Source organism: Solea solea, chromosome 6 (genome assembly GCF_958295425.1).
Source record: "Solea solea chromosome 6, fSolSol10.1, whole genome shotgun sequence".
In the NCBI taxonomy this organism is placed as follows: Eukaryota; Metazoa; Chordata; class Actinopteri; order Pleuronectiformes; family Soleidae; genus Solea; species Solea solea.
This window is the reverse complement of record NC_081139.1, coordinates 9866506-9879689: the sequence shown is the minus strand read 5'-3', so window position 1 is coordinate 9879689 and position 13184 is coordinate 9866506. Positions and strand designations below refer to the sequence as shown.

The window sequence follows — 13184 nt, the reverse complement described above, 5'->3', positions numbered from 1 at the left end:
CGGCAAAGACTTAAAGCGTTAAAACAAAGCACTATACAGCTACACAGCAGAGCACATAGTTCAAAGCAGAACTGGTTGTTTTTTCTCTGGCAGTCTCGTGTAAATGTACCTCCATTACCACTCTCCCTTCTAAAAGAACATTTTGCAATGCAGTATTCCACTTCACATTTTAAAGAATGATTTGGACTGATGCCACGCAGGCAGAGATAACGTTATATTCAATCCGACTGAATAATCACTATTATTTTTTTTTCCACTTTGGAAAGCTTCCTCTAGGGCTAAAAAAAAAAAAATACATGATACTACTGCAGGTAGAATAGTACTTGAATAGAGTGTTCAGTCAGTACAGGGCTCCTCAAAGCATCATCTATTACGGTGGAATTGAGAAGTGCACATTTTAAATCATTCTCCTCAAGCACAGCCATTCTCCCAATACATCCATATTCTGTATACTATACATCACAGTCCACCAACACCACAGTGAACAAGAACGTATTTAAAGGAAACTCTTAGGCTTTATTGATGGCTTCTACAATAATACCTGCATTCAGTCAGACGTTTGTGACTTTTATTTTTTGACAATTTGTTGTCGAGACGACCACTTCGCTCTTTGCTCCTGAGAATTACCAGAGTTTTTGCAAGAGCAGATGGTTGGGCAAGGGCGTAATACTGGCAGCTGCTTCTACTATCCACTATCCACAAGTGCCTATCAGTGACTTTCTTAAAACAGATTACTCATTTGAACTTTAATACTTTGCAGAACTGTTTTACCACAATGCATTTCCAAACCATGTTCAAACAAGCCACTTCAAAGTTTATTGAGGGACTTAAGATGCACTACACGGTTGTTGTTGTTGTTTTGTTTTGTTTTTACTTTGATTGTTGTTGTTTTTTTTCCTCCTTGAAGAGCAATTTAATTATTGGCAGCAGTTAAGCAGTGTAGTGTACCAACTGGGATTTGACTAACTGATGACTGTGGACTCACCAGCTGTGAACTATTATGAAAAAAACAGTAATGACCAGCAGATTGATAAAATCAAAGTCTCAACCAACAGCCAGTGATGCCTCCCATACAGCTGTCCCAAATAATGGCATGCTTCCTAACAAGCGCAGTCTGACAGTGCACGGCTCGTCTCCTAACAAAGCCATAAACCTGTGATGTGACGATCGGCACAAGCCTCCTTCAGATGCCAGATGACTATGAATGAAAGAAAATGGATGCACCACAGAGCAGTGAAGACTTAATGACACTGAACGTGTAGACAGGTTTACTCACCCTGTACCAAACAATCTCTCGAAGCCGTCCGTCAGTTTTGAAGTTACACTTGAGAGTAACAGTCTCTCCCACAACAACAGGAGGCAGGGGCTCTATGGTAACTGTCAAATATCCTGGAAAAAAAAAAGAGGGAAGAGTTTCATTAAAATACAGCACTTAACTTTAAAGAAATGCCAGTTATATATTCTTATGCAATCACAAACTCTCCCACACGGGGGGAAAGTACCTTGGCAAACAGCCCTTCAGTGGTACTTGAGGATAGTGAAGAGCTTTGAGGTCAAGTTAAATGAAATATGTGTATATGTTACACCACATCAATGTTAAAAGTAATGTATTCTGTAGGCTCAATGTCAATCTCATCATCCTTGAAACAGAAAACAGTATGAAATTTGCATGACTGAATATGAAGTGCTGAAGTGTCTCTTACACTTTATACTTGCAACAGCATTTATCCTGAATTTGTATCTACTGACCAAACAGAGCAGAACTTGTGTAGAAGTCAAGTCTTTACCATTAGATTTGCTGTTTTGGTAACGCTATAATTACCATATTGGAACAAATCCAGTAAATACAGCTAATATGTGCAGTTCTTTGGATTTTTGACCTTATGTATGCCTGATCTTTAAACCACGTTCACATAAAAAAAAAGTTCAAATCTCAATATTATTGCTAAGATAAAGATAAAGATAAGAAAGATAAAAGTTTGCTCTTGAAACAATGTTGAATGAACCGGTAGATTTTTTTAAACTTTTGAATACACAGAAATCAAGATTTCTACATTTAAGCACAAGCACAAGAGTTGTCAAATAACAACTGAATTCAAAGATAATGAGAAGACCTACAGAGAACGATTATAGATGTGACATAGTTAATAAGTTAATAATAAGTGAATTAATAACTTAATACAAGTTTTTAGTGGTTTTGTAGTATCAAACGATATCACGTACTAGTAACAGTGTAAGCTGCAAAAAGGGGCTGGATGTTTAAAAAAAGACCTGCTCATTGTTAAATAAAAATAAATGACTGGCTGTAAAGAGGAGAGTGCACTCATCCATTCAATCATTTAGTGTCTTGCGGTGTTGGCCTGTCTAGGTCATTGTGTCGATTAGCGTGACCATATATATCCACAGGTACCTCACCGAACCAGAGAAGGACGTGGAAACAACACTGTTTGTCCTTCAGGTGACTTATGTTGTCGAGAAAGTTCAGTTTATGGCTGGCCAACAAAAATGTGTGATGGATTTAAAGCGCGGCATCGCGTAATGCGCTTCGAAGCGACCGGGTCTATGCAACAGTTACAACATTATAAAAGAGAGTAAGACGTCAATGAATAATTCAAGGGTGCACATAACTGAGCATAAAGGCAGGAATGAAAAGCTGCCTGCGTTGAACTTTTCATTTTTAGAACAACACAGCTGTGGATTTGTGTGGCGCAGAAGGTAACAAGCGGAGAAGAAGTGAATAATCACAGCACTGTAAAAAGTGTTACTATAGTCTGGGGTATCTACATAGGTAGACACGGATCAGCATGTCTCTCGTGTCAATGCACACAGATATGATTATTAAGGAATCATTTAATCAGTAGGCTGAAGAGATCCCCTCTCTCGAGTCTAATTATATGAATAAACCTTTCCGGACACGGCATGTCATTAACACTGAGCTGATGTTCTTAAAGAAAATCCTAGCCTCTTACGACGAATCCACAAGAGGAGCAATCTTGTAAATGTATCCCTGCAGGTTTTCCACAAAGATAGTAGGAACTGGAAATGCAGATTACAGGAAGGGAAAAAAAAAAGACATAAAACATCAACACAGGCTGTGAATCATGATGTTGTCCGCTCATGTCACTGGTAAAATGTTTCTTTCAGATTCTAGATGTTCAATATATGCAGCAGGCAGTTAGGGCGCATTACTGTAAAAGAAGCGTGATGGTCTCGTTGTGTGGTTGCAGGGATTAATGGTGAACAATCCATTGACTTTGTGGCAAAGAGGGAAATGTAGCATGGCCAATGACAGAGAAATGCTCCAGAGTGTGTGGGGAGGGATGAGGAATTTTTAAAAGAGCAAATTACACGGGTTATGCACTCGTGCCAGAGAAGTTCACATTTCAAATAATCCCTATGAGCAACTGGAGCAGTTGAAGGCTGCACATACATAAGACATGCGGGCATAATTCCCACACAATTCAATATCCATTGGATGCAAATTAAACGACTCCATAAATTAGACATATTCCGTTTGCCAATTCTCTGTTGAAATTGTTCCAATGCAGCAATATCTCTTGTTATGCTTGGTGGCCTTGTTAAAACGGAGGCTAATATGGGCCATGTGCACACAGCAAAAGCACCAGTGTAAATTCAACTCGGAGCATACAAAATCAACACTGTGAAAATGTTAATGCGAGACCTCATCCATTTGCAATAATTCAACACTTATGATCATTTGGACAGTTTCTCTAGAACCATATCAGTGCTCGTCAATTGAAAATAATGAAACATTTAATCTACTGTGAAGGCTCTCACTAGTACTGTGGTGGCCTGTTATTCCCTTCAACCCGACCAACGCGCTTCCCTGCATGAAATCTAAAAACATACAGCACGACTCCTATGCCGCTTATCATGCTGTGATTGGAAGACATTTCAAATTAGATCATGAATGAAAAAGCCAATACAGCGACTGGTATCAGTGCTGCAATAAAAGCGATAACAAATCAACTTTAAGTTAGCGAGACACCTTAAATCTATCGTATGTACAATACATGCACAATGTTGGTGGGATATGAAAGCTATAATGTCACAAGTGATAAAGAGCCAAGTCATAACATGGAACGGTGAAATCAACTTGACAGATCGTAATGAAGTGTACTTCTGCAGTTTAAGGAAACAATTAGGATCTGACGGGATTTATCCAGAAATCTAGTCAAATCAAATTTCACCCTTGAATACGTTCATTTGATCTAAATTCTACATACAGACTTGACATGTTTACGTTCATGCTCGCGCTGCACAATTTCGACCCCCGCTGCATTGTAAGCTCCCCCTCGTTTCAGAGTAAACCCCAGGTATGTTTATTTAACGCTCACTGCCACCTCCCAATAAGCTGCTTGTGCGTGAATCTGACTCTCTCGCTAAGCTGACGTGACATCGAAATCAAACACAGCTGTGACTCTCATTTCCAGGGTAGAATCCGGGGGAAAAAAAGCCTCACTGATGCGAGGCTACTTAAAAAATGTCGATGAAAGTGTGAAACAAAATTGATCAAAGGACATGGTGCAGAATTCTCAACGGGAGATCATTTGTGATGAAATCTCAGGGTATATATGAATTTTTGAAATGGTTTTATTATTATTTTCCTTCATTTGATTCTCATACAACATATGATTATCAAATGAAGGCAAATAATGACAACATCTTTACTGTTAAATGTGAGGTTGGTATAGAGGATCAAGTAGTAAAAAATATGTTGATTGTTGAGTCTTATCCCAAGGCCATAACAGAGCTCCATTCACTGTTGTACCACTAGAATGGGGGTTAATACATCTTTTATATCATTTAGGGGGATGCTATCTTTTACTTTAAAGAGATTAGTACTATTCTGAAAACCAATGTAGAATGTAGGAGGCAGTCAGTGTTCACTGGCAACAGGGGGTGATATGTTCATATTGCTTGTTAGTGCCAGAAAATCTTTTAAATATTATGTTTGTTTTCAGACTAAAACCTTTTTTTCCTCCACAACGAAGAACAAGAGCACATAAGAAAGCGTAGAGTGGCCAGAGAGTGCATAGAATTTAATTGGCTCATACGAGGTGGTTGTAGAGGAAGACAAGGCCTCTGGCTTGTCTTAATCCATCAGAGGCGCTGTTGGAACAACTTCTAATGAGAGGGGCAAACTATGCTTTCTTCCATTAATAACAGCAATTTGCCACAACGCAATGAGAAAGCAAAACACAGCCAATGGCAGGACCAGCACAAAATGGGCCTGTTACTGTGTTCTGGGATCCATGACTATAGCCTACCTTTGCTTAGATGTTGTTAAAACTTAATGCAAGAGGGGGAAAAAAAATGGATTTCTCTTTTTCCACTCTATTCCTCGTCTATGTCGGTGTAAACAAACAGAGCCGAGTTGTGTCTAAAACACATCAAAGCATTATCTAGATGTGTGTTTGTAAAAATGACGGTGAGGACATTAAGGATGAATGTAGACCCTTATGTTGACCCATAATGACTGAAACCTATCTATGTCTTTTAAGAGAAACTAACACCGCGGCTTTGACGCACGCACTGCATCAGTGATGACAGCACCTACAACTAAACACAACAAAGTACAGATACTAGAAGTGTGTGTGTGTGTGTTCACAAATGTTTGACAAAGAGTGATTAATAAATTCAGGGAGTAAACATAAGCCACTGATTGTGCAGGACAGAAATGACAAGAGTTCACTTTAAGTCAGTGTTCCGTAGGCACCATGTGAAAAATGTAGTAGATTATGTAAATGTCATGTTACATTTTTTATTCACATCATTCTCAGTAAAAACTACTCACTAAGGGGGTAACTTTGTGGCTATTAAAACTTGCAAAGTCAGACAGGTGTCACGTAAGTATTTTTACGGCCTCGTCTTTTTATTTCTTAGAACATGAATAAAAGTTAAAGATGAAGGCACTATTTTAATGAAAATTTATGATGATGAAATTGTTAGCAGTACTAAAAACGTTTTTTTTTTTTTTAAAAAAAGGCACTGAAGCAGTAGGGAACTTGTCACTTATTGGTCACTCCTGTAAAACCGTCTCTACATGAGATGATCCTCCATCCTCAGATCTCACCAACGTCTGAATCACAGCAAAACTAAAATAAAGCATGAAAGAAAAAAAGGCATCACCTTTTCATAACACCATCATTTCCACCATTGACATGTAGCTGCCGTCAATACTTACTGTGTGTTTCAGATCGCTTCAAGTCAAACGTTGTGTGGGAAGAATTATGTGTTGGTCCACGCTCATGCGGTGGGCTTCACACACAGTCTCAACTCCAAAACACTATTATTTAACAAACTGGCGATGTGACACAACAATCGACTACTTTTGTCGAGATCCTGCTCAAAGCTTTGACACGTACCGCTTCATACTGTATTTGTGGTGTGCAAAGAATTTATACTCATTGGAAGAAACCTGTCATAAATAAAGCATTATTATTATTATTATTATTATGCTGATGATTTTTATTTCCTTTGACAAACTAATGGTGCTGACATTAGATGAACGAGCACTATGGGACAGACTGTTCAGCAACGTCAATATATCCCAGGTAGTGATTTGTAACTGTACGTGCAGAGCTGAGCTCAGGAAGTGTGTGGAAGGAGAACGTGGATGACTGCTCGTTGATTTATTTTGGACAAGAACACAATATGTGCCTGTGGAGAACGTCTTCTTTAGTAAACAGAAAGCATGGGAGCTGGTTTTTCAATCAAAGTGATTTACTGTTTAATGACACGCTTCAGCTTCAAGAGTGTCGGTGCCCGTCTGCTGTAATCCAACACCCTCCCACAATCCCACCATGCTATAGTGATTAGCAATCATGACAAGCCCTATCAGTGGGTCCTCATTCTAAAAGGCCTTAGGCATGTGGAATTATCATGTCATTGGTGGGAAGAGTTGGAGCCAGAGATGAAATGTTGCAAGTCTTCCCACGTGGAGTTAGTCAGAGGCAGTGTGTGTGTGTGTATGTCTGTGTGCATGTGCCATCGCCTCAGTTAGCCTAAAAAGCTCCTTTCATATTCCCAATTTCTTCACTTATATCTGTATGAGTTTGCCTTGGCTACCAATAGGAAGAGGCTGCATCTGTAAGTTTAGTATACTAATGCTTTTTCCTAAACTGATTGTAGAAAAGGTTAAAAAAAAGGGTTGTAACAATCAATACATAATAGAAATGTGTGTCTTTGTGTCAGTTTTAAACATTCTGCAGCAGTAACACGTGGTGTTCATGTCACAAATCCCTAAGAAAATAATTGCCTCATAAAACAATGAGGCTCCTGTTTAAAAAAAAAAGAAAGAAAAAAAGCTGCTTTTGTCAGCTTGTTGTTAAGTCCGGCTGCAGATGACTCTCTCTCTGATGGCACGGACGGCACTGGGATATACAGATATTGCCTTGGAAAATAGAAAATAGTGGCACTTTTGTTTTTCAACACTCGACGTGTTTTAAATCCAGTGCAGAGGAGCTGAGTCGAAGTTTTTAACTTTTGTTTCAGTGAAGCTAGATGCATTTCCTCCAGCCAACAACTTCACCCATATTGGGTGCCAAGTTTAGGGCTGATATATTTGTGTTTAAGGCTATATAAAATAAGAAAAGATAAGATAGTCCTTTATTAGTCCCACACTGGGGAAATGATATAATAATTAACAATAACGACTGCTTTCCAAATATGTCTACTACCTACAGTATAGTTTAAAGGTTCAGCGTGAAGAACTTTGTGACATCTACGTCTACATTCCTTCAGTCCACCATTTCCCTTCAAGCATGTACAAGCATGGTGGCCTAAAGGTGACATAAAGAAATTCATATAACATACCATAATTTACCTTCATTCATTTCAAATGAAAGGGCTCCCACCGAGGGAAGGCTCACACACTACTGTCACCTTCACATCATGGCACTACCGTACATTACATGTACTGTATATCATTATATTCACAATGCACATCTACTGTATATAATCTTTCAACTGTATTACAGTCCTAGTTATAGCCTGTTCATATCCATGACAATAGTCATTTTTCTTTTCTTTTAATATACCACCCTGAACATATGCTATTTTATTACTGCTTAAAGCACTTCTGGTTGGATGCAAACTGCATTTCGTTGCCTGCACTTGTGACATGTGCAATGACATTAAAGTTGAATCTAATATAATCTAATCTAACCATGACATGTAAGACTTGTACTACTAACCCACCGTGGGGAAAAAACACATTACATATAGTGAGGAGACTTCAAACATGATGGACGTCTGACACTTTGTACTGAAGGTAGCTTTCAGGTTAGCGGGGCAGTGTTCTAGAGTTACTAATATTGCTCAAGTCATGGTGATGTGAGGTCTGCTGTGTTGCCCATTGTTGAGTACACTTACAAAAAAATATTGCGCTGCCGCCTAGAAAGTTGAGAATTTCTCAACATCTGCTGCACACAATGTGAGTAAAGGGAGGCAACGACGACGACGACGCAGCTCCATTCAAAGTGAATGAGAAACGTTTCAGTTGGCGCCTCCACCGCATACGTTACATGAGGCTCTACTCGACCTCATTTGACCCCGACACTGTAAGGCACACTCTCATATCCATATGTAACGCTGGAGCTGTGGCTTTCTCTCTGAAACTTCCTGAATGACTCTGTGTGGCTACAACATTATTGAAAAAAAGTGTACTGCTCCAGATATACTGTCGATGCAGTGGATGGGCCCATTTGGACTGCGGTGACTGCAGTTTGTATACTTAACAGCTCATGATTGCCTTTGCTGTTGATTTAATTTGAGCTGCTTTTATGTCGGCTGATGCAGAATGCAGTATTATTTAAAATGCAGAAAAGTAGGAGCACAGAAGGACAAGGCTTCAATTTCAAAGGAAAATTGGCAAGATTACTTGTGGCCTATAATACATTTCAACTGGAGAACTGCACCTTTCATGGAACTTGTATGTCCAGGGAAATGTCCCACTGGCTTGTCCCCCTGGGTGTTTGTCACACACACCAAAGATGTTGATAAACAAATGATATATACAGATACACTGATCTAAGCAGCAGCTGTTGCCAAGGCTTCTCTGCAATCTGCAAAAGTACTGCCTTTTATCACCGAGGTAGAATTACAACAGGCATATGGCAATATGCGACCATTTCACCTTGTAACTGCGAGATGCCAGCGGGGGACCTAACATGTCATGGGTGGACAGGTACAACTTTCATTGAAGTGCGGATGAAAAGAAGAAATGGTAGTTTTTGACACCGCAGCCCAAATGAAAGCAAACATATGTATCGAACAATGAGGGCGGGGAGCTGCAGGATTAATAAGAAAGCGTAAGTAGTGGTAAGGGAAATTAAAAAACAGATCGTTAAAATGCACAATTTAATTCAGAAGTTTATATGAGCAACAGGCTGTTGTTTTTAATGTCATAGATGGGATAGATGGACAGATTAAATCAAATCTGGTTTTTTTTTAATTATCTATTTTTCAGTTGTTTTTTTGTTTGGTTTTATAAGTTTTTTGTTTTGCTTGTATTTCGCTGCCCAAATATGATCCATCTGCCGTCAAGCTTTATTGTAGCAGTTGGAAACAAACTATTTTGTGGCTGCCAATCTCAATTATTTTAACAGAAATCAGCCAATGTTTGCGCTAAGAGGGACTTGCACATTATACTTAAACATATTTTACATCTGCTAAAGAAAGGGAGTCGAGTCATTTCCCACTGCAACTAGAGAACTTTGCCTTTCTGTTTTATGAGTCATGTTCAATGTCACTAATGTGCCTTGAAAATCATTGCATGAATAGTGTGCATCTTAATGCTTTGGTGGGAAAGGTTCAGCTCATATCTAAACTGCCAAAATAAAGTAGAGCGGGAAATGAGTTGGTTCGCCCGTCGACTGTCATGTGACACATTAAAGTCAGACAGCTGTTGTCTGCTGATCCTAATGTCTGTAAAACTCCTGGAGTTTGTGCTCCTAACAAGAAAAAAAGAACAAGAACAAGAGCAAATTATCGAGCCGGGCTGAATCTCTGCTCTTTCCCGGCTGCTGTGAAGAAAACTTGCATATGACGCACCTTTAAAAGTGAGGAGACTCTGGATGTGCACTTGTCAGTGAGAACCTTCTGGCACAAAGTGCTGCAGGGCAAACATGACAGCTGCTCATATATTCAACTACGCTGCAACAGTAAATACACATTGTAGAAAATAAAACTTGTTTCATTAATAAAATGAGGGAATGTTGTTTTTGCGGTCAGCTCTCAGTAAAACTTTCCAGTGGACACTTTAGTGCCGGTATGGCGCAGGAGAGTGTGGATCTGTCCGTAAAGCACATGTAGGAAATAATGAGGTACAGAGTGTTCCGATTTTTTTTTACCTTTACAGAAAATGGACGATAGAGGATAGTGATACCTGCTGTTTGGTGGTTGTGTGAATAACATGCCAGTGTAAAAATAAAACATGATAGATTACGTGAACCATGGAGTAATAGGTAATAAAAGGTATTTATGTATATTCCCCACAGTATATCCAGTGCAAGAAGAAAAAACAAGAATATATAACAAACACACAAATAAGCACAATAATTACACAATGGATAAAAAAACAAACAGATAATTTAAATGTGAGTTTTATAGGAAGCTGTGCTCTGGTTTCCAAACATTTATACCAATTTTTTTTTTATGTGAAACACGAAATATGTGACAATAATAGGGTGACCTTTGCAATAATTTCTAAAGGCATAAAAGGATCATTCTGAATGCACCAGTGCCTTTGTAAACAATTTATAAAGATTTTCTTTCAAAAGATCTACCAAACAGTTTCTTTTTATTTGTCTATTACTTGTATAAGTCTGTGGCTGAGAGGAATGGAATGTCAGTGAGCCTTGAACATAGCTATCTGCTTTTTAATAAGATAAACAGGGCCTGGGTGTCAGATTAATAAAATCCTCTAAGAAGTCATGATGATGTTACCACGAAAGCAAGTTGTCCTGGTAACCCCGGGACGGACTAGCAACGTTTTCAATCCCCCTGAATCACCGCAGGTCATGAGCAATCTCCGGAAGCAAGGGAAGAGATGGAGCAGTGTGACGAAATGGCCATTCTGAATGTCAAACAGGTAGATTGGAGGAATACATCCAGAATGTGAGGGACATCAAGTGCACAGTCAACTCATCAAAGTGTAACTGGCCCTACAAGAATTCTATTTCACGTTGTTTCAGCGACGACTCACATGCATCGTTGCTTCACTTAACTACACCACAAATACAAGTCTCCCATGAACAGCATTTCTTTTTTTTACAACATGTTGGAAACAAGGCCAAAAAAGAGAAAAGATTGAGTTTGAAAAGGAATGATTCATATGCTCCGTGAGGAGATATAAAGAAAGGAAGAAAGAAATATTGACCTCAGTAAAGAGAACGTTTCAAACAGCTGGCAATAGCCAGCTACACTTAAAATACAACAGAGACATTCTCTTCTCATCGATCCTCATGGCAAAATCAGGAAAGGGCAAGAAATAAAACACTGAAAGTTCTTGTGTATATAAGTGGGAATTTTGGATTCACTCCCTGTGACAATGTTCCATGACTCACTTACTCCAGCTGCTCCTGTTCTGGTTTGTTCTGGAGACAATAGTCACATGCTGCGAGGGTACGGACGTGACAGTGAGTGACAGACAGGCACGGCGGCAAATCAGTCACGATCACAGCAATAACGGTGTCATTGGACTAAAATGCTTGGCTGCATTTATTTCAGTGTTGTGAGATCTACACTTTTATCTCTCTTTCATCAGATGACCTTAATTATTGATGGCTACTGAAACATGACGGGGATTTCAACAAAAAAAAAGGGTTTCAAAAACAAATGACGGTATTTTTTTTTTTTTTTACGTATTGATTATTAGTGGCCTTCAAACTTAATCTCGCTGAGTGAAGTTATATACCTTTTTCCCTCTTCATAGCGCACATTGGTGTGTGAAAGGTGTGTAAAAGTTTTTTATCATAAACTTCATTTAAAAGCAGAGTTGTCATCTTGTGCACAATGTAATGAAAAAACTGTGTGGGTTTTTATAACACGCAGTTTGTGCTTGCATAACCATACAGCTTAGATGAATAAATCAGTTTGAGAGGAAAGAAAGGACATTTTTTTTTTATTATTTAACCCAAAAGAAGTCATCTTTTTTCTTGTTTTGTATTATTATTATTTGTCAAGTTCGTACACAGTATGACTAGATAATATAAAAGCAGCGTAGCTGTAAAAGTACAGATAATTTGAGAGTTGAAATGTGGCATTACGTACATAAAAAAGGACATTGACAGCATGAAAGTACCACGTGTCCATGGGACGTGGTAAGTGAAAGAAAGCGTCTGGTTCATCTATCATTCTCTCCTTTTTCATTTCTGTAGGTTTTTATCGTCATCGCTGTCCATTTTCAAGTAGAGATGCACATAGCATCCGTAAAGCTTTCTTGGCTGGACTGCCACTGTCTCCCCAGTGTTGGGACTGCTCTGTGTCTCTCTCTCTGCCTTAAAGCTAACTGCACTCTATGACCGTCTACCTGTTGCCCAGTGCCTCAGCACCAATCTGGCCCAGTGCAGGGGGCGTAATCCATGGATGGCTATTACATCAAAAGGCCTCACAGGCAAGTGGGGGTTTGTTCATCGCTCAAGAGCAAACTGGTAAGGAGGGTAAGATGAAACTTGCATGCCGATCTATCAGCACTGCAGTGAGGATTAAAGGACTGCCAGCCCCCTGCCTGCGTTGCCAACCTACTGCCTGCACGCTTTGTTTCAGCAGCGTTTAAACCCCCCCCCCTGTCTTTCAATATGTGTTTCATCACTTCAAGAGAATTATGTCTCCATCTGACCAACACCGATGGAAAAAAACGCAGCACAAAGCGGACGCCACAGTCCTCCACTCATTGATACTATTCACATCTGTGTGGGTACACAGGAATGTAGGTGAGGTAAGCATCTTTCTTTTTGTCCTCTCTTTGATAATTCAACCTTTACCGTCAAACAAAGGAGAGAGGGGACACACCCAAACCCAATTACAAGCTTTGTTTTGTGTAAAAGGCTGAGGAGGAGGAGACCACATGACTGCTGATAAAGGAGAAAACAAAACAACACGCACCCACCCACTTTCATTTTCTCATTTTTTAGCACTCTTGACACAGCCATACTGGC

General features: G+C 39.4%; 1 protein-coding gene across 2 annotated transcripts in view; it reads right to left on the bottom strand.

The window, feature by feature from the left end:
• Positions 1 to 13184, bottom strand: part of igsf21a (immunoglobin superfamily, member 21a) — a 143292-nt gene that overhangs the window by 96322 nt on the left and 33786 nt on the right. For both annotated transcript variants that reach the window (XM_058632798.1, XM_058632799.1), the window contains one exon: positions 1277 to 1389. In XM_058632798.1, the coding sequence (XP_058488781.1) occupies positions 1277 to 1389 (113 nt within the window). The remainder of the gene's footprint in view (positions 1 to 1276; positions 1390 to 13184) is intronic.